The sequence below is a fragment of the Solanum tuberosum genome, unplaced genomic scaffold, assembly GCF_000226075.1.
Source record: "Solanum tuberosum cultivar DM 1-3 516 R44 unplaced genomic scaffold, SolTub_3.0 scf00102, whole genome shotgun sequence".
NCBI classification, from domain to species: Eukaryota; Viridiplantae; Streptophyta; class Magnoliopsida; order Solanales; family Solanaceae; genus Solanum; species Solanum tuberosum.
This window is the reverse complement of record NW_006239028.1, coordinates 1,004,895-1,027,552: the sequence shown is the minus strand read 5'-3', so window position 1 is coordinate 1,027,552 and position 22,658 is coordinate 1,004,895. Positions and strand designations below refer to the sequence as shown.

General features: G+C 32.7%; 3 protein-coding genes and 1 pseudogene across 5 annotated transcripts; all 4 read left to right on the top strand.

The window, feature by feature from the left end:
* Positions 1 to 644: 644 nt before the first annotated feature.
* LOC102583528 (cytochrome P450 CYP72A219-like) lies at positions 645 to 3,631 on the top strand. Its single transcript, XM_006348844.2, has 5 exons — positions 645 to 924; positions 1,056 to 1,276; positions 1,675 to 1,919; positions 2,303 to 2,687; positions 3,126 to 3,631. The coding sequence occupies exons 1-5, from the start codon at positions 645 to 647 to the stop codon at positions 3,549 to 3,551; spliced, it is 1,557 nt and encodes a 518-aa protein (XP_006348906.1). The 3' UTR covers positions 3,552 to 3,631.
* A 1,947-nt stretch (positions 3,632 to 5,578) lies between these two features.
* LOC102583853 (cytochrome P450 CYP72A219-like) lies at positions 5,579 to 8,704 on the top strand (annotated as a pseudogene). The gene is made up of 5 exons (XR_367397.2): positions 5,579 to 5,933; positions 6,814 to 7,034; positions 7,113 to 7,357; positions 7,490 to 7,874; positions 8,026 to 8,704. The product of XR_367397.2 is annotated as a cytochrome P450 CYP72A219-like (transcript).
* Positions 8,705 to 10,437: 1,733 nt separating this feature from the next.
* On the top strand, positions 10,438 to 20,401 carry LOC102584511 (cytochrome P450 CYP72A219-like). Of its 2 annotated transcripts, none has more exons than XM_015309397.1 (5): positions 10,438 to 10,761; positions 18,070 to 18,290; positions 18,718 to 18,962; positions 19,067 to 19,451; positions 19,817 to 20,401. In XM_015309397.1, exons 1-5 carry the CDS (start codon positions 10,488 to 10,490, stop codon positions 20,240 to 20,242), a joined length of 1,551 nt encoding a protein of 516 aa, XP_015164883.1. In that variant the 5' UTR covers positions 10,438 to 10,487; the 3' UTR covers positions 20,243 to 20,401. The 2 variants fall into 2 exon arrangements, with proteins under 2 accessions (XP_015164883.1, XP_015164884.1); XM_015309398.1 differs by lacking the exon at positions 10,438 to 10,761 and adding an exon at positions 17,418 to 17,780 and having other exon boundaries at positions 18,059 to 18,290.
* Positions 12,424 to 13,881, top strand: LOC102584173 (cytochrome P450 CYP72A219-like). Its single transcript, XM_015309403.1, has 2 exons — positions 12,424 to 12,669; positions 13,285 to 13,881. Exons 1-2 carry the CDS (start codon positions 12,559 to 12,561, stop codon positions 13,708 to 13,710), a joined length of 537 nt encoding a protein of 178 aa, XP_015164889.1. The 5' UTR covers positions 12,424 to 12,558; the 3' UTR covers positions 13,711 to 13,881.
* Positions 20,402 to 22,658: the final 2,257 nt, after the last annotated feature.

Genomic DNA, 22,658 nt, shown 5'->3' with positions numbered 1-22,658 from the left:
CTGAGTATTTACATCAAATTAATGAATGTCAGACACGTGTCTTTTGTACATTCATGATATGAAACCCGCGTGTTTAAAACTCCCCTAAATGGTCTAAAACCACTTCCTCCTAAAAAGTCCATGACACACAACACTCACAACCACGGGCGGATACAACATTTGGATAGAAGATTCATCTGAACTCAATATTTTCATTCAAAGCATAGATATCTAGGTAGAAAGAATAGTAAAATTTCAACAAATATTATATCTAAACTTGTTGGGAAACAACAATAGTTGGGGTTGTCTTATTCTTTCCGTCTCCATTTTTATCTCTAATATTCACAATTCTCTCCATAAAATATCCTCTAACTTTGTCTCTTAGTATTTGAAACCCGAGGTGGATTACAGATTCGTTCGAATTCAGTAGGTTTGATTGAAATTCATATTATCTTTAAAATTCTTTGAATATGTACAAATTATTAATTTAGAAGTCAGTAACATTAGAATTCAGAACCTATAAACTTCAAATTCTTACTCTACTTTCGTTAAAATACAAGGTATCTAGATTTCAGCAAATATGTAGATTCCCTTGTTGTCTTAGATATGAGTTATAATTATATGTTTAATTAAAACTAAACCTTTCTGATACCAAAAATTAAAAAATGGAGACCCTCAGCAACATAATTATAGCAACAATTAGTGTTGCAATTTTGTTGGTATATACATGGAAAGTGTTGAATTGGGCATGGTTTAGGCCAAAAAAATTGGAGAAGTTTCTGAGACAACAAGGCTTATGTGGGAATTCGTATAGGCTACTCCATGGAGACTTGAAAGAGTTCTCTAAGAGCATAAAGGAAGCACAATCAAAGCCTATTGATAATCTTTCAAATGATATAGCACCAAGAATCATTCCTTATTTTATTCAAACCATTAGTAAATATGGTAAGTTTTCTAAAATTAGAAGCAGATTTAGAATTTGAACTTTATGAGTTCAGGGTGTAGGCTCGGGGCGTGACACTTTAAGTTGTGAATGGAAGTTTTTGTGGACTCAAAAAGATTGTGTTTATATGCAGGGAAAAAATGTTTTGTATGGTTTGGGCCAAAACCAATGATACTAATAATGGAAAGTGAACAAATTAGAGAGATATTTGCTAAGAATTATGTTTATCAAAAGCCTCACCACAGCAATCCAGTGGCCAATTTGTTGGCTAGAGGCATAGCAAACTATGAAGAAGATAAATGGGCAAAACATAGAAAGATCTTAAAACCAGCTTTCCACATGGAGAAGTTGAAGGTTCTACTCTACCTTATTTTGTCTACACACATTTATTTTTTGTAATAACTGACATGACTGAGTATTTACATCAAATTAATGAATGTCAGACACGTGTCTTTTGTACATTCATGATATGAAACCCGCGTGTTTAAAAACTCCCCTAAAATGGTCTAAAACCACTTCCTCCTAAAAAGTCCATGACACACAACACTCACAACCACGGGCGGATACAACATTTGGATAGAAGATTCATCTGAACTCAATATTTTCATTCAAAGCATAGATATCTAGGTAGAAAGAATAGTAAAATTTCAACAAATATTATATCTAAACTTGTAATGAATCGATAGAATTAAAATCTTGTATCCACTTATATAACTAATGAGATGCATTTTTTTCTTTTGTTTTGCAAGTAGCTTATGTTGCCAGCCTTTTACTTAAGCTGTATTGAGATGCTAAAAGAATGGGAAAAAATTGTCCCAGATGAAAGATCAAAAGAGTTGGATATTTGGCCTCAATTTCAAAAATTAACGAGTGATATGATTTCGCGTACGGCATTTGGTAGTAGCTATGAAGAAGGAAGAAGAATATTTGAACTTCAAAAAGAACAAGCTGAGATTATTATGAAACAGTTCAATTCCATTTATATCCCAGGATCAAGGTACGTAATTACGACTAAAGCTATGGATCTGCATTATTCTTACTCGTTTAGAGTTATCTACATCGTGCACCAATTCAACTATTGTTAATAGAGGTGACAAATGAGCGGGTTGAGGTAAAGGTCTGTGTACACTCTACCCTCCTGAGCATCACTTTGTGGGGTGTCAATGGGTATGTTGTTGTTGTTGTATGGTCCAACTTGTTTAAACTTGGACGAGCTGCTAAATAATAGATTGATCTTTGAGGTGGATGTAACCTTTTGGCTGTGGATTCATATGAATTCAGTGTAAGGTTGAACTCGTAAAGTTTAAATTCTGAATCGACCTCTGCTTGATTTTGCACCTCTAGACTTTTTCTCAACTTACTAAATCTTTTAACATGTAGATTTTTGCCCACCAAAAGCAACAAGAAAATGAAAGAAACTGAAAAAGAAGTTCAAGAATCAATAAGGCGTCTCATTGACAACAGATTAAAGGCAAAAGAGGCAGGGCAGGAGTTTGGTGATGACTTATTAGGTACATTACTAGAATCAAATTCCAACGAAATCGAAGAACAAGGAAGCAAAGAATTTGGATTGACTATCGATGAAGTAATTCGAGAATGCAAATTATTTTATTTTGCTGGACAAGAGACAACTTCAGTGTGGCTTGTTTGGACTATGATTTTGTTATCTAGACATCAAGATTGGCAGGCAAAAGCCAGAGAGGAAGTTTTGCAAGCCTTTGGAAGTGATCAACCAGCTTTTGATGAGTTAAGTCGGTTGAAAATCGTAAGTTGTTTCAACACAACTCATACATTGACACATGATATATTTAGGACGGGTTCTGTAGGTTCAACTGATTATGAACTAACTTATCTCTTTTACATATATGAAGAAAATTCGATATGCATACATATTATGTGATCACTCTCAGTTCGGACTAACCGACTCTAGATCCTGGATTTAGTCAAAAAATTGATATGCATACATATTATGTGCGATCACTCTCAGTTCGGACTGACTCTAGATCTTGGATTTAGTCGTAGAGGATAATATCTAAGAAACTAATTAAATTGCTCATATATTAAGTTTTAAGATCCATTATTTATATCAATTGGGAATAACTTACATATCGATAGAGATATAGTAGGGAATTCAGAAATTTCGTTAAGGTGTTTAAGAGACAATGGTGAAGCCAGACATAAGTATTTCACATATATTTTTCAGGTAACGATGATTTTGTACGAGTCCTTAAGACTGTATCCACCACTAGCAACTCGTATCAGGAGGACTAATGAAGAAACTAGATTAGGAAATTTGTATCTACCAAATGGATCATTGATATTTATACCAACGATCTTATTACATCACGACAAGGAAATATGGGGCGAAGATGCAGAGGAGTTCAAGCCAGAGAGATTCAAGGAAGGTGTTTTAAAGGCGACAAAGGGACAAATGATATTTTTTCCATTTGGAGCAGGACCACGAATATGCATTGGACATAACTTCGCGATGCTAGAAGCTAAAATGGCTGTAGCTTTGATTCTACAACGGTTCGTGTTTGAGCTCTCTCCATCTTATACACATGTTCCACATTGTATTGTAGCTTTGCAGCCTAAGTTTGGTGCTCCTTTACTTCTGCAGAGGCTCTAGTTTTGGTGACAAATGAACCTGGCCAGTTGTTTTGTAAGAAGACGAATTTTATAGGTTCAATTGAACGTTTTACTATTTGTATATAGTTGAACAAGTAGACATACACGTCCTACATGACGATTCACGTGAGATACACTCGACCTGATTTGTATTATGCCATGTCAGACACATATTATGTCATGTAGGACGCATGTGTCTACTTGTTCAACTGTATACAAGTTTAAATGTCAGTACTTATGCACTCCCAAATTTAGAGGACATAAATATCAATTGAGACCAAGTTTAAGAGCACGTTTATATATTATGTCAGCATTAACTACTGTAAACTATAGTTTGAAGAACAATAAATAGGCTGAACTTTTCAAGAGGACACAATCACACACCACTAGTTTCATTTAGTTTTCTTTTTTTAAAATCAAAAGAGCCATTTATTCCATAACTTGTTTTGAATTTAATATAATGAGCAGTTCTGTTTTCTTAGTTTGACGTTTTCAAATCATTAGTCCAAAGAGATGGATTTTAAAACTATTTGCAAAAGGGTTGAACAATGACAAATTGATTGAACAAATATTGAAGGCCAAACTTTTTAGAAATGAAAAGACAAAAACCGCGTAGAGTAGGAAATAAGATTTCTTGTCCACTTCAAATTTGAACAAAAGAACTCGACTTTTAGAATCTTTTATGTGAAAGAATAAAAATTTCTTAGGCGCAAAAATGAAAATCTCTAATAAAAAAAATATAAAATTAAAAAATATAAATTATAAAGATAATTTGAGTGTGGATCAGTGAATGGGGCAAGGTAGGATAAAATTATGATTTTGTTTTGACTAAACATGCACCATAATTTTTCGTAAAAGTTTTTATATTTTTTATATTATATATGGGTGAGGGGATGGGGAAAATTCAGCAACAAAGTCAAAATTTAAATAGCCAGTCAATTACTCCTAAATTTCCCTATTGGGTTAAAATTTCTTCTACTTCTTTTTCTATTCAATATTCATTCTGATAGTGTGATTAATTTAAATTTACCTTGTGTAAAAATACTTTTTTTTTTTAAAAAAAAAAACATCTTCTCATCAAAATTTTATCCAAAAACATTTTTTATTGTGATATTTAGGGGTGTGCAAAAACTGAACCGACTGATAAATCGAACCAAAAGAAATGTTATTGGTTTATTGTTATTGGGTTAATGGCCATTTAATGATTTTATAAAAAATAATTATTGGGTTATCGGTTCTATATTGATTTTTTAATATTGGGTTATTGGGTTAACCGATAACTCATACTCCCTCTGTCCCAATTTATATGACTTACTTTCCTTTTTGGTCAGTCCCAAAAAGAATGACACATTTCTATATTAAGTAACAATTTTAACTATAAAATGTCTATTTTACCCTTAATGAAATGATTTACAGTCACACAAATTTCTATCATTCATTTTGGACCACAAGTTTTTAAAAGTCTTCCTTTCTTTCTTAAAACTTCGTGTCAAGTCAAAGTACCTCACATAAATTGGGACGGAGGGAGTAATTTACTATTTTAATTTTCAATCACGCATATATATCAAAAATAAATATTAATATAATCACCATATTGCATTATAACTATAAGAACCCTACAATTAACACTACTAAACTCTGGCCTCTGCATTTTCCCTTTAGGTTTTAGTATTACTTTAGTCTTTATTGTTGCAATTTAGTCTGATTTGCTTGTTTCGATGTATGCATGTATCGCATCAAATTATTGGACAAGTCATATATTTATTTTGAAAATATTTTTTTATTGGTTAAATAAAAAATCGAACCGTTAAAAAACCAAAAATCGATAACAAATAGCTTATTGATTTGATTATCAATTTAGCATATTTAAAAATAAAAAACCGATAATATTTAAAATCGAACCGGGATACTAATTAGGAATAAAACGATTTTGTCGACTAAAGACTTGGCTTGCTTCGTCCGGGCCCACCCCATTTATTATAAATTTATAATAGCAAAGAACTATTCCTTTGACTCTAATCATTTTTATATTATATAGTGTAGTTAATAAAGAGAAAGCAAGTAAGAGAACCCCTTTCAATGGAGTTTTCATCATATATGAGATCAATGGAGATTTCTTACAACATAATTATAGCAACAATTAGTGTTGCAATTTTGTTGTTCTATACATGGAAAGTGTTGAATTGGGCATGGTTTGGGCCAAAAAAATTGGAAAATTGCTTAAGGCAAAGAGGTCTAAAAGGAAATCCATATAAGCTACTCTATGGAGATTTGAATGAGTTAACAAAAAGTATAGTAGAAGCAAAGTCTAAGCCTATCAATTTCTCTGATGATATAGCTCAAAGACTCATCCCTTTTTTCCTCAACTCCATCAACAAAAATGGTATGTTTCTCTTCCTCAGCTCTTTCAATTTATGCGATATTATTTGATTTGATACGAAATTTAAGAAATTTTTTTTAAAATTTATGATTTAAAATAAGTCGTAAATGTGACTATAAATATAAATTCTCTTTTAGGACTGATTAAAAAAAAGTGAGTCATATTAATTTGGACGAGGAAGTAATTAAAGAAGCTAGTGTTTTTTTTTTTTTTGTTTAATTTACTTTTGTTCTTTTATGTGGTACTGATTTTAGGTCAATTTTTTTTTTTTTTTTTTTTAGTATAGTGACAAAAAATCTATCCTCACAATTATGTAAAAGTATATATCAGATTGATATTAATCAAGACTTTGTGTAGATATTGAGACGAGCTTGTCTAACACACACAGTATATATATATATATAATACACTCGTGCTGATGTGACAAAGTGATGAATTAAATGATGAATTTATCAGAAAAATAAATTATTAAAAAAAAATATCTTTAACCTATTTAACTAATTTGTGAAATGCCTATTTCCTGTTTGGTAAAATGCCTGAATAAACTGTTTGATTTAGTTTTTGAAATGCCTATTACCTGTTTGTTAAAATGTCTGAATGAACTGTTTGATTAAGTTGTGAAAGGCTTATTTCATGTTTACTTTCATTAGTGATTTTGTTGTCGAAAAAATGCCTAATCGAGTCGATTGCTTGGTTTTACAGTTATTTCCTGATGATTTTGTTCTTTGCCCTTCAAATTGCATATAATTCCTCTAAAAGAGATGCATAATAACATTAGGTACCATTAAAATCATTAGTAACATAATGAAGATAGTCTAGTTAAAATGTCCTTCTTTGTTTCTTTCATTTGTTTCATCCTCTATTAAGCTAGCGTTACTCGCAGGTAAAAGTTCTTTCATCTGGCTAGGCCCCTACCCAATCGTGTTGATCACGAATCCTGAACATGTAAAGGAGATTTTCACAAAGAATTATGTGTATCTAAAGCAAACTCATCCCAATCCATTCACCAAGTTATTGGCTAAAGGTCTTGTAAGCGTTGAGGAGGACAAATGGACCAAACACAGAAAAATCATCAATCCTGCCTTCCATGTCGAGAAGTTAAAGGTTAATAGTTCTTTTTTTTGTTTTTATTGAAGTTATCCATTTATAACAAGTACTGGTTTTCTCATATGTTTTGTACAGCATATGCTGCCAGCATTTTATGTGTGTTGTAGTGAAATGATAAGCAAATGGGAGGAGATTGTTCCAAAGGAAACATCAACCGAGATCGATGTATGGCCAGACCTTGAAATGATGACCAGCGAAGTCATTTCTCGCACAGCATTTGGGAGTAGCTATGAAGAAGGAAGAATAGTATTTGAACTTCAGAAGGAACAAGCTGAGCATGTAATGGAAGTAGCACGTTCAATTTATATACCTGGATCTAGGTACAATAATTTATTTATCATATTTCGACGTTTACCTTTCTTTGTCGTTACATAAGTACGATACAACAGAAGCTGTACTCTGCCTTTCTGCTAAAAGACTGTTCTTGTTTGGTTTTAAATTTGTTTTGCTAGGTTCTTGCCGACAAAAAGAAACAAAAGAATGCTGGAAATTGAAAAGGATATTCAAACAACAATTAGGCGTATCATTGACAAAAGATTGAGGGCAATGGAAGGAGGGGAGACTAGTAAAGATGACTTATTAGGCATATTACTTGAATCCAATATGAAAGAAATTGAACAACACGGAAGCAAAGATTTCGGTATGACAACAATTGAAGTGATTGAAGAGTGCAAGTTATTCTATTTTGCTGGACAAGAGACCACTTCAGTGTTGCTCGTCTGGACAATGATTTTGTTGTGCCTACATCCAGAGTGGCAAGTACGTGCCAGGGAGGAGGTGTTGCAGGTATTTGGAAATGATAAACCAGATTTGGAAGGACTAGGTCGCTTGAAAATAGTAAGTACTGTTCACAAGTTCTTTTCAATAGTATGTTTTGTGTCCTCAATATAGTGGTACTTATTAGCCAAGAAATGCGTATAAGTTTGTTAAATCTTTTAGCAAAGCACCCCCTAATTCTTCTGCCAACTTATGCGATCCTTCTTCACAGGTGACCATGATCTTGTACGAGACGCTAAGGCTATTCCCTCCATTACCAACATTTGGTAGAACGAATAAAGAAGAAGTGAAACTGGGGGAGCTAAATCTACCAGCTGGAGTGATACTCATAGTACCCGCAATCTTAGTACATTATGATAAGGAAATATGGGGTGAAGACGCAAAGGAATTCAAACCAAAAAGATTTAGTGAAGGAGTGTCAAAAGCAACCAAAGGACAATTCTCGTTTATCCCATTTGGAGGGGGGCCTCGAATTTGCATTGGACAAAACTTTGCGATGATGGAAGCAAAAATGGCAATAGCAATGATACTACAAAGGTTCTCCTTTGAACTCTCTTCCATCATATACACATGCTCCATTTGCAGTAGTGACTATTCATCCTCAGTATGGTGCTCCTCTGCTTAGGCGCAAACTCTAATATGATATTTTACACCATTGGTGTTGTATGATCCATACTAATTTGTCACATGATGACTGAAGTCATGCTTCGAATTTAAACGTTAACGTTAAATTGCAGCTTGGTTAACATTATCAAAATTTATTTGGTCAACTAATCATAGGTCTCCTCTGATGAACTTCATTTGGCCTCTTGGTGGAGCAGAAGTTTCTTCTTAAAGTTGTGTAGAACATATATATATATTTCTATTGCACCTCTATGTTCATTTTGGTTTGTCCATATGTAGGAATCAATCAAAACAACTACTGCTATGTTTCTAAAGTGTTCTGTACTTTCTTGTTTTCTTTGGCCTGTATATACTTACCTCTTCATTTGTGTCTTAACCTCTATATACCATGAAACATACTTGATAGTTTGATACATAAATAGACATCTTAACTTGGCGTCAGTTGAAATTTAACACTCCCAACTTTGACGATGCATATCTAGATACCATAAAAAATTATGTGTCACGTTAGCGTCGAGTGTCCACTAGACACACGGGTAATAAGTTGAGGTGTCTAGACGTACATTTTCAAAATTAAAGTATTTCAAGATAGTTGTTTACCTATGTATTATGCCACGTTAAGTTCTTTTTATTTTCTTTGGGCCATAACCTTATTATTCAATTTGGGTCTCTAAACTAGTACTAACATATTTTGATGGAATCAAGAGAGGTCACAAATCACAATCACACAACTACTTTTGTTTTGTTTTTATAAGTAAACGAGCCATTTAAACAATATATTTATCTTTTTAACTAAATAGTATATATTACGTAGATGCCCTATCTTTAGTTTAGTATTTTCAGATCATTAGTACACAAGTTGTATATAAAATATATTGAAAAAGGTTGAAAAATAACAAAGATAGGATGGAAACTAGGACAAATGAAATAATAAAATAAAGACATAAATGGGATAATGTAAGGCAGGGCTTGTCCTGTTGGTTGGACAGGATCAGAGACAGGACAGAATTATGAAAAAAAAATACTTACTAAACAGGCATAGCAGGAGGGGTAAATTTTTTTCATTAATTTCTGATTGACGTTCGATATTTATATTAGAGCTTCAATTAATATACATCCATATTGCAATCTATGTCAAACTTTGAGATCTCAAATTAAGGACAGAGAATTCTTATTTATTCATTAAATTCTTGATAGCGATGAATGGGCTAAAACTTGAGCAGATTAAGGTTTTATTTGGACATGATTTAAAATCAGATTGAATTGAAATTTTGATTTCATTAGTTGTATGTTTTTCTTAATAGAAAATCCCACAAATTATGAAAACTATATATATAAAAAAATAAAACAAATCAATTCTTATGCAATATTATAAAATGATATAATCGTGATTCCTAAACAAGATATCAAAGTATACTAATGCACTATTGATAAATCACGTATCACTCTATTTCTTTTATAACTAAATATATTTGCAATTACAAACTTTCAAATACACGTATCTTTATCAAGATCTACTAGTCAACAATAACAGTATCATTTTTTTACACGGTACAAACAATCTTTTAACTTGAACATGATTTTTTTTCTGCAAAATGTAAAATAATAATAAAAATTACCTAGACTATGACCAAAATTTCAGAGACACACATTAACTAAACTAAGGTCCTGTTATCCCTGAACCCATTTTTTTTAAAATTTTGCACACCTTTTTGGCTTACGTGACATCCAAATATCTCTCACGTGCCTCAGTTGCATGGAGTCACGGAGTGTTCCACATAAACGTATAAAATTACAAAAAATAAGTTTAGGGATAATAAGACCTTAATTTAATTAATCAATGTCTTGAAATTTTGATCATAGTCTAGAGTTACTTGTGCATCTCTAAAAATTATACAAAGTATAAACTTATGAATCAAATGTTTACATTTTAAATAAATTGAAATATCTCACCCCATTTAAAATTAGCAAGAAAGATTCCTTTTGACTTATGGCCATTTTTGTATAACAAGAGGAAGCAGTTGAGAGAAGCTTTGTGACTTTGTGAAAATGGAGATGTTGAGCAACATAATAGCAACAATATGTGTTGCAATTTTATTAATTTATACATGGAAAGTGTTGAATTGGGCATGGTTTAGACCAAAGAAAGTAGAGAAATACTTTATACAAAATGGTCTAAAAGGAAATCCATACAAGTTACTCTATGGAGATTTGAATGAACTCACAAAAAGTATAGTAGAAGCCAAATCTAAGCCTATCAATTTCTCTGATGATATAGCTCAAAGGCTCATCCCCTTTTTCCTTGACTCCATCAACAAAAATGGTATGTTTCTTAGTTACAAAGATGTTGTGTGATGTGTATCAACTGTTTGGTAAAATGCCTGACTGAACTTTTGATGAAGTTGTGAAATGTTTGTTCCCTTTTTTTTTTAATGACCGTGGTGTCTGGCTCAGCTTTCGTACACCTCGACTAATTTGTCCACTGAAGCTAGGTCAGATAAGAAGAGTCACCTAGTGTTATAGTCTCTGTATTACTTCATCTATGTTGAGAATATAATTAAATAATAAAAGTATGCTCAGATGAGATTGTCAGACACTTCAACAATTAACCACTAGGCCAGATCATTGGGTGCGTGAAATGCCTATTCCTTGTTTGTGAATTTCATTAGTGATTTTGTTGTTGAAATTCCTTTTCTGGAAAAAAACAATAAATCATAGCAATAACTAAGAGATACTTGCAGGTAAAAGTTCTTTTATGTGGTTAGGCCCATATCCAGTTATATTGATCACAGATCCTGAACATTTAAAGGAGATTTTCACAAAGAATTATGTGTATCTAAAGCAAAATCATCCCAATCCAATGACCAAGTTATTGGCTCAGGGTCTACCAAACATTGAGGGAGACAAATGGGCCAAACACAGAAAAATCATCAATCCCGTCTTCCACATAGAGAAGTTAAAGGTTCTACTTTACTACTCCTTCCGTTATATTTTTATGTTGTTACTGCTCTTTTCTCCATTATTTTCAACGTGATTTCGTCATTACTGTATTGCTTTTTCAAACCTGTTTTGAATTGTTATACTTGACCTTTCTACTTTTACTAGGTAGGGGTAAGGTCTATGCACACACCACCCTTTTCAAACCTCACTTCTAGGATAGTTTGATTGGGCACGGGCGATGTTTAAGAAAATAAGGGAGTCTTTTGAATCTTGTAGTCTTAAACTAAAGATGTGTATAATGTACCAAAATATCCTTTGAATCTTGTGGTCTAAACATTCAATGTGGCATATTGGAGTTAATAGAATTACTAAATATAGAAAGTGACGTTCTTTTTTTAAGAGACTTAGAAGGGAAGTAAGACAACAAATTGAATCAAGAGAGAACCAAATTTAGATAACACGGTAAATTTTATATGCCTTTGACTTAGTATTGCTTATTTAGATGCCTTAATTAACATTAAGAAGTTATCCATTTATAACAAGCACTTACTGGTTTTTTGATTTACAGCATATGCTGCCGGCATTTTATATGAGTTGTAGTGAAATGTTAAGCAAATGGGAGGAAATTGTTCCAACGGGAACATCATTCGAACTCGATGTATGGCCAGACCTTCAAATAATGACTAGTGAAGTCATATCTCGTACAGCATTTGGGAGTAGCTATGAAGAAGGAAGAACAGTATTTGAACTTCAGAAAGAACAAGCTGAGTATGTAATCGAAAAAGGACAATCAATTTATATACCAGGATCAAGGTACAACAATTTATGTACATCACATTTCCATGTTCAAAACTTTCTTTTGTGCTTGCAAAATCTCTCTGTAATTAAATATGAAAAATCTTCTTAGCAATTTTTCTACTAATAGACTTTTCTTGTTTGAATAAATTTGTTCATATAGGTTCTTGCCTACTAAAAGAAACAAAAGAATGCTGGAAATTGAAAAGGAAATTCAAACCACAATTAGGTGTATCATTGACAAAAGATTGAGGGCAATGGAAGCAGGGGAGACCAGTAAAGATGACTTATTGGGCATATTACTCGAATCCAATTTGAAAGAAATCGAACTTCAGTATTCTATTTTGCTGGACAAGAGACAACTTCAGTATTACTCGTATGGACAATGATTTTGCTCTGCTTACATCCGGAGTGGCAAGTACGTGCCAGAGAGGAGGTGTTGCAGGTCTTTGGAAATAATAAACCAGATTTGGAAGGACTAAATCGCTTGAAAATTGTAAGTACTTTTCACACAAGTTCTTTTCTTCCAATCTCTTAATGAGTACGTTTTGTGTCCTCAATATAGTGATTCTACAGGACTGCCGAAGTTGACAAGAAGTGAACTAAGACCCCAATTGGCTTAACTAATTGAGGGTAGTTGATAAACATTAAGTGTTGAAAACCATTTTTATGTGTTGAAATTGATTTTACAAATAGACATTTATGTGTTAGGATAGAAGCATACACAACTAATATGTTTGGTAAAAAAGTGTCCATAAGCATTTGTGTTCAAATGACTAAATGCTCTGAAAGCTATTCACAAAAGATATAAATAAGAAAGTATATTTACAAGGAGAAGGACGGACAACGGAAAGGAATGGAGCGGGAGTTAGTCATGTTGTTTTGAAAAGATATTTACTGGATTTCGAAATACAGTAGCAATAGAACAGTACTTGAGAAATTTTGTTCAGATCAAAAGTGCTTTAAAAGCTATAAGCAGAAATTAAAAATCTTAAGTTGAGGCTAATCAACTTACAGCTTTCGGTTAATTTTGGGTTAAAAGCAATTTGGTCAAAGCTTTACCCAAACACTCTCATTCTACTGTCAACTTATGCAATACTCTTTCCCTTAGGTAATGATGATCTTGTACGAGACGTTAAGGCTATTCCCTCCATTGCCAATATTTGGTAGAAGGACTGAAGAGGAAGTGAAATTGGGGGAGCTAAATCTACCAGCCGGAGTGCTACTTGTTATACCCACAATCCTAGTACATTATGATAAGGAGATATGGGGTGAAGACGCAAAGGAATTCAAACCAGAAAGATTCAGTGAAGGAGTGTCAAAGGCAACAAAAGGACAAGTCTCGTTTATCCCATTTAGCTGGGGACCGCGTGTTTGCATCGGACAAAACTTTGCAATGATGGAAGCAAAAATGGCGATAGCAATGATACTACAAAGGTTTTCCTTTGAACTATCACCATCATATACACATGCTCCATTTGCAGTAGTGACTATTCATCCTCAGTATGGTGCTCCTCTCCTTATGCACAAACTTTAAGATGATATTTTACGTCGTTGGTGTTGTACGTTGATCTACATGCATCATTTGGATCGATATACTGGTGCAAAAGTAGGCACTTTAACTTTGTATGTTTAACTTTGCTAGTGTACAAGTAGGCACTTTAACTATCCCAAACTTGAACAAATAATTACTTGAATTTTACCTCGACGGCGTGACTTGGGTGTATTTCACACATTTTGCCAGGTAAGATTCAAATTTCATATTTATCTGAGATTTGGGTTTTAGTTTTAGCCCCTTTCTGAAAATATGTGAGGTTCTCCATCTTAGGTAGCTAATAGTCTACTAATTAAAGTGATTTTTTTTGGATAACAAGATTATATAATATATTTAGTTAAGGGGTTACAGAAGGTTCATTAACCCTATATGGGTTAGTAGTTACGGCAAGATTTCCGAAATGAACTAACTTATCCAAGTAGTAGGCTTAACTAGTCTAGTGGAAGTTACTCCGTCCTTGTCTTTAGTAAGCTCGCTTTAGTTGCACCAAGATTTCGAGTAGTGGTCCGTATACTACTACGTAGTACTAATCATCATATCATATCATATTATACTAAAAGTGGAAAACCACATAAAGTAAAAGTTGAAATATCATTTTTCCCCTACACTTAATTTAGTATATTATAAAATATCTAATTAATTAAATATTAAATAATAATCATAGCATATTATGATTAAATATTAAAATTGGAAAAGTGTCATGTCAAATGAAGAAAAGCGAAAATATCCATAGAAAGATATTAGATATTTTTATTCTTTTAAAAATTAATTAATTACAGTTTTTTATCACAACAAAAAAAATATCAAATAGATATTAATCAAAATTTTCATATCATCATAAAAGCATTCTCCCTCATCCAAAAATAAATTAATTAAAAGTGGACAAAAGAATTACGTACCTATACGATCACCTCTCTATTTGCATTACCTTTTCTTTTATTATATATCAGCATCACATATACACTATTTATTAATCAGCATAACATACACTATTGTTGAAAAGGAATGAAAAATATATATATGCAACAATATTATTTAAAAATCATTGTTCCCAAAATTTGATGTAAAAAGTAAATGTAAGTGTAATTGTTGAATATATGGGGGTTATAGGAAGGGGAAAGATGAAGAAACATAGACATTCACTATCCATTAATTATTCAGTTTATTGAGGAATTAAAACTCAATATTGAAGGCATGATATATTACTATTACGTGGGCTGATTTTTTATACATATAAAATATTAGTATATTATTATGTTATCATTATATAAATAAGAAGAAAAAAGATAGGAAATTAATTCAAAAACAATAGAGTAAAATAAATCGTTTTAATTTTTATGAATTTGGTGTGTAATTAAGAGGTAAGAGATTTAGTTGGAATATGATTATTTATAGAATAAGACAACATTTGAGCAAGAAGTTTTATAATACACTCATACTCCCTATGTCCCTAATTACTTGTCCACATTTCCTTTTTTAGTTGTCCCTAATTACTTGTCTATTTTGACAAATAAAAAAATGATACAATTTTTATCTATTATACCCTCAATTAATTACTTTGAAATATGTAGAACTTCTTGAAATATTAAGTTTTTAATTCATCCACTTCATAATTAATAGGAGTAAAATGGTAAACTCACTATGTCAATAATTTTTCTTAATAGGTGTATCAATTCAAAAGTGGGCAAGTAATTAGGGACAGAGGGAGTATTTCTCTTTCATATTTAATGTTTATTTAAAAGACTTTTAATTAAAAATTGAAAGAAAATCCAAAACGTTTTAATTTTTATGAACTTGTGTGTAATTAAGAGGTAAGAGATTTAATTGGAATCTGACATTACATGGCAATATTTGAGCACAAAGTTTTTAAAGGCACTAACATTTCTACTTCATATTTACTCCCTTTTCACATTCCAAGCATTTAATTATTTTCTTAGTCCTTTGAGTTTCTTCTGCTAATACTCCCTATGTCCCTAATTATTTGTCCACTTTTCCTTTTATTGTTGTCCCTAATTACTTGTCCATTTTGACAAATCGAGAAAGGACAAATTCTTTTTACCTATTATACCCTCAATTTAATGACTAATTATTTTGAAAATGTAGAACTTTTCATCCACTTCATAATTAATAGGGGTAAAATGATAAACTCACTATGTCATTAATTATTTTCTTAATAAGTGTGTCAATTCAAAAGTGGACAAGTAATTAGGGACATATAGTAATATTTAAAGTGAGTGATATTGATTGGGGGAGAGGAAGTAATAAAAGAAGCTAGTTTTTTTTTTTTTAAAAAATAAATTAATTTTGTTCTTTTATGTGGTCCTGATTTTTGATTAATTCTTTCTTCTTTTTTTTTGAGTGCCTTATTTTATATATATATATATGGTGGATAGAGTGGTGACAAAAATCTATCTTCACATTTTTCTGAACGTATACATCATATTGATACTGATTAAGACTCTGTGTAGATATGAATGAGTTAGTCTATTTGAGATGAGTTGGTTTGATTTGATAGGATACTTAAAAAATAATTGTCTGAAATATTTGTATGGTGTAGAGTGCAAGTTATTCTATTTTGCTGGACAAGAGGCCACTTCAGTGTTGCTCGTATGTACAATGATTTTGTTGTGCCTACGTCCAGATGCGGAGCTAGGTGAGGTTCATGGGTTCAGATAAATTCAGTAGCTTTTTTGTAGACCTTATATTTGTACTAAAAAATTAATTAAATATATATGTATATTAATTTGTGAACTCCTAACAAAATTGATTGACAGTTATTAAAAAAATTTAGAACCCCCAAATTCTTAATCTTGGTTTCGCCTCTGCCTACCTCCGGAGTGGCAAGTATGTGCTAGAGAGGAGGTGTTGTGGGTATTTGGAAATGATAAACCAGATTTGGGTTTTTGGGGTTACAAATTAGTTGATTTTGGATTCATGGTAGGGTAAAGATCCTATTGTTAAGTTGTATGCCTTGAGCAAATGTGATTGGTAAGATATCATGGCTACAGCTGGTTAAGTTCAATAACTCATGACATAATTTTGTTTTTTGTAAAATTTAAGAGGAATAACAATACATTTTTATTTACTTATATGTGTGTGTGTTTGGTACGGAGAAATTTCAATTTTTTCATTTTTGATTGATCAAAATTTTGGAATACATTTTTTTTACGAAAATTACTTAAAAATGAGCTGGAATATGACTTTTGTAGTAGAAGTAGGAAAAACAAGTATCACAAGTGACATTTCACATTGATTGTGTCTTCTTGACCTTCCAACACACCTCTTCTTCACCCTCACAATTCCTAGGCCCCATCCCTGCCTCCCATAGTATTTTTCTAGATTATATATATGGAGAAACGACCAAATATACTCTAGTGCTAAAAGAAATAGTTTAAATATACTCCTTGTTATACCTTTGGGTAGAATTCCAAATATACCCTTTCAGTTATACTTTAAGTCCAAATATATTTCTCCCAATATGACGAGGGATATATATACATTTATATAGAGTAGAAGAAAATAAATAAGAAATCCGCTTATTAATTTTCCTAGAAAAATCATAAAATTGATCAGTGGATCCAAACAGATTGGACAAAACTCTTTATTAGTATGGTACCATGATGTATTTGTGGTGGAGAGAACAGCTAGGCCTTATCTTGTCGAAACAACAACAAATCAAAAAGGTAAATTAGCTATTTCCCCTCTTTTTTCTATGTAAAAATAAACAGCTAGAAAGATAATTTGATGGAGATTTTGTCCAACACAATTATAGCAACAATTTGTGTTGCAATATTGTTGGTATTTACATGGAGAGTGTTGAATTGGGCATGGTTTAGGCCAAAAAAATTGGAGAATATCTTAAGGCAAAGGGGTCTAAAAGGAAATCCATATAAGTTACTCTATGGAGATTTGAATGAATTCACAAAAAGTATAGTTGAAGCAAAGTCTAAGCCTATCAATTTCTCTGATGATATAGCTCAAAGACTCATCCCTTTTTCCTCAACTCCATCAACAAAAATGGTATATGTTTCTTTTATTGATTCAGTTGGAAAGTAAACACCGCAACTTTGAGTATGCACATCTAACACTTCAACTTGTCTCTATTATGTGATGATCATTTAGACACGTGTAATATTTATGTGTTACGCTAGCGTTGGGTGTCTATAAGACACAGTGGAGACGAGTGAAGCGTTTAGTTGCTAGTTGAGACTAAGTTGAGGTGTCTAGATTTGAACCTCAAAGTTGGAGTGATTATTTGTCGACTGAAATCAAATTTGAGTGTTTGTTTATGTGCTATACCTTCTTCTTCTTTTTTTCTAATCGGAAACAGATTACTGGCAGGTAAAAGTTCTTTTGTGTGGCTAGGCCCATATCCAACAGTGTTGATCACAGATCCTGAACATGTAAAAGAGATTTTCACAAAGAATTATGTGTATGTAAAGCAGCGTCATGTCAATCCAATGACCAAGTTATTGGCTGACGGTCTATCAGCCATTGATGGAGACAAATGGGCCAAACACAGAAAAATCATCAATCCCGTGTTCCACGTAGAGAAGTTAAAGGTTCTACTTTATTACTCCTTCCGTTATATTTGTTCCCTTCTCCATTATTTTCAACGTTTTTTCTTCATTAGCTTTTCAAACCTATTTTGAATTGTTATACTTGACCTCTCTACCTTTACAAGGTAGGGGTAAGGTCGACGTACACACCACCCTTTTCAGACCTCACTTGTGGGATTACACTGAGTATGTTGTTGTAGTTTGATTGGGCAAGGACAATGGTTAAGAAAATAAGGGAGTCTCTTGGATCTTGTGGTCTTAAACTATAGATGTTGTGTATAATATACCAAAATATCATTTAAATCTTGTGGTCTAAACATTCCATGTAGGATATATTATATAGAAAGAAACGTTCTTTTTTAAAGAGACTTAGAAGGGAAGTAAGACAACTAATTTTATAACAAGCATTTGCTGGTTTTTTCATTTACAGCATATGCTGCCAGCATTTTATGTGAGTTGTAGTGAAATGCTAAGCAAATGGGAGGAAATTGTTCCAAAGGGAACATCATTTGAACTCGATGTATGGCCAGACCTTCAAATAATGGCTAGTGAAGTCATATCTCGTACAGCATTTGGGAGTAGCTATGAAGAAGGAAGAACAGTATTTGAACTTCAGAAAGAACAAGCTGAGTATGTAATCGAAAAAGGACGATCAATTTATATACCAGGATCAAGGTACATCACATTTCCACGTTCAAAACTTACTTTTGCGCTTGTCAAATCTCTCTGTAATTAAATATGAAATTTTTTCTACTAACAGACTTTTCTTGTTTATATAGGTTCTTGCCTACTAAAAGGAACAAAAGAATGCTGGAAATCGAAAAGCAAGTCCAAACAACGATCAGGTGTATCATCGACAAAAGATTGAGGGCAATGGAAGCAGGGGAGCCTAGTAAAGATGACTTATTAGGCATATTACTTGAATCCAATATGAAAGAAATTGAACAACACGGAAGCAAAGATTTCGGAATGACAACAGTTGAAGTGATTGAAGAGTGCAAGTTATTCTATTTTGCTGGACAAGAGACTACTTCAGTGTTGCTCGTCTGGACAATGATTTTGCTGTGCTTACATCCAGAGTGGCAAGTACGTGCCAGAGAGGAGGTGTTGCACGTCTTTGGAAATAATAAACCAGATTTGGAAAGACTAAATCGCTTGAAAATTGTAAGTACTTTTCTTCCAATGTTATAATTACTACGTTTTGTGTCCTCAATATAGTTATTCTACTGGACTGTCGAGACAAGAAATGAACTTAGAGAGCTCAATTGGCTTTAACTAATTGAGATTAGTTAATAAACATAAACAAGCTAAGTGTCGAAAAACATTCTTATGTGTTGAAATGGATTGTGAAAATAGACAGTTGTAAAAATAGACCAAAAGTGCTATAAAAGTTATAAGCAGAAAAATCATAAGCTGCGGCTAATCAACTTATAGCTTTTGGTTTTTTTTGGGTTAAAAGGACTTTTGGTCAAAGCTTTACCCAAACACTCTCATTCTACTGTCAATTTATGCAGTACTTTTTTCCTTAGGTAACAATGATCTTGTACGAGACATTAAGGCTATTCCCCCCATTGCCAGTAATTGGTAGAATGAATAAAGAAGAAGTGAAATTAGGGGAGCTAAACCTACCAGCCGAAATGCAACTCATCATACCCGCAATCCTAGTACATTATGATAAGGAGATATGGGGTGAAGACGCAAAGGAATTCAAACCAGAAAGATTCAGTGAAGGAGTGTCAAAGGCAACCAAAGGACAAGTCTCTTTTATACCATTTAGCTGGGGACCGCGTGTTTGCATCGGACAAAACTTTGCAATGATGGAAGCAAAAATGGCAATAGCAATGATACTACAAAAGTTCTCCTTCGAACTATCACCATCATATACACATGCTCCATTTGCAATAGTGACTATTCATCCTCAGTATGGTGCTCCTCTGCTTATGCGCAAACTTTAAGATGATATTTTACAACATTGGTGTTGTATGTTGATCTACATGCATTATTTGAATGATCGATGTACTAAATTGTTGCGAGATCGCAGAAGTCATGCTTCAAATTTAAACATTGACTGCAGTTTGGTTAATGTTATCAAAGTTTTTTAGCTTTTGATATGATTTGTGCTCCATCTCAAATCTCCTATTTCTCCTTGTATGTTTAACATTTTGGTGGAGGAAAAGTAGGTACTCTTAGTTAATTTTTCATATTTATAAGAAAAAAAGTATTTGAGAGAAGCCTTACTTATCACTTGTGGGAGTAGAGATGGTAGCAACAATTTGTGTTGCAATTTAGCTCCTTCTTGAAAAAATAAAGTGAGGTTCTCCATCTTAGCTAGCTAATAGTCTCCTAAAGCTAGTGATGTTGATGAGTTAATGCATTGTGTTGTGATTTAGACTATTAATCTTGTGGTACCATTTTAATTGGTATTTTTCAAGAAAAGCTTCTAAAGTAAGAAATTCAGTGTTTCACTAAGCTTTCAAATAACGGGCCATATACTACTCCCTCTATCCCTAATTACTTGTCCATTTTTAAATTGACACACCTATTAAGAAAATAATTAATGACATAGTGAGTTTACCATTTTACCCTTATTAATTATGAAGTGGATGAAAAGTTCTACATTTTTCAAAGTAATTATTTATTTAATTGAGGGTATAATAGGTAAAAAATTTTGTTCTTTCTTGATTTATCAAAATGGACAAGTAATTAGGGACAACTATAAAAGGAAAAGTGGACAAGTAATTAGGGACATAGGGAGTACTAAGTAGTACTATAACTAGTAAGAAAATAAAAGAAAGTTACATACATAGTGTTGGGTTTTAAAGGTGTGAACATGAAATGAAGGGTTGTGACTCTTCTGAAGGGTTGTGACTTTGCCAAAGGGTTGTGACCATTTAAAAGGTTGTGCCTTTGCCAAAGGATTGTGACCTTTCTGAAAGGTTGCCTTTTTTCCAAAGAGTTGTGACCTCTATCCTTTGTTGGCTATAAATAGAGAGGTTTTCTCTCATTTTTCTGCATCAAATTCTTCCCTTCTTTTGCATACTTTTCTTACAAAACAAAATCGATCGATCGTGTCTCTGTGTGTGATTCGTTGCTGTCATTTTGAGTTCGTTGAAATTATTGAAGTTTGAAGTACCACTACTTCTTTAATGGTTTATCCGTTTTATCTTGGGAGGAATTAATTTGCAACCTCAGGTACTTGAGGGGATTAAATTTCTTAAAGACACACAATGGGTTCTGTGGACTCAGATAATTCTTTATTTTTCTTTTTATCTTTATTATTTATGATTTGCTAATCTTAATGCAGAAGACAACACATAGTTCTATCACTACTTGCATATGACTTTCATAAATACTTGCATGTGATATTCATTCATTTTCTTACTAGTTATAGTGCTATGCAGTAGTATGGACCGCTATTCAAAATTTTAGTGAAACACTAAATTTAAATTTGGTAATTTAGACGCTTTTGTTGAAAAAATAGTAATTCAAGTGGGACCTCAAGAATAGTCTAACATAGGACTGACAGGGGGACCGGGTCGGCCCGCCCCGGCCCACTACCGGTCCGAGAACCGGCTCGCCGGACCCGGTCCCATTTGAATCTCGCGGGATGGGGCCTTCGAGATTAGGGGACCGATACCGGTCCGGTTCACCCGTTGGTCCCGGTCGACCCGGCTCGGATGAACCGGCCGGTTCGCGGGATCCCCTAACAATTATTTTATTTTATTTTTTTAAATTCTATCCGTTGGGCAACAGCTAGTGGGCCCCCCAACGGATTTTTTGACAGTTTTTTCCCCCTACCACCCCTACTTTTAATAATTTACTTTAAACCCTCAAGTTATTATAAATACACTTTAACCCACTTTTAATATTATAAATACCCCTCTATCCCTTATTATTTCTTACAAAATCATATATTCTCTCATCTATTTTTTATATTCTTTCAAGTCTCAATCTTAAGTCTCAAATCTCAATATTTTATTTCATTTAAGTCTCATATTATATCATAATACATATATTTCAATTCTAAGTTTTCATATTATATATCATAATATATATAATATGAAATTGGAGTTCCAAATTACAAGTTACAAGTTACAACAAACTACAAGCTTCAAGAATCGGTTATAACGTCTGCTATTAACGCAGACGTTTGGTACATTCGTTTCATAATATTTATATTTTATTTTTCGTCATTAATTTTTGTGTTATTATTATTTTTATATTATACTTTACATATAATTAAATATGAGTTCTAACAAAAAAGATACCGGTAAAGGAAAAGAGAAAGAACCAAGTGGCATTAGTAGATTATTTAATTTTACTAAAAAAAGTAGTAAGGAAAAAAATAAGAGTAAATGTGGTGGTACTTCT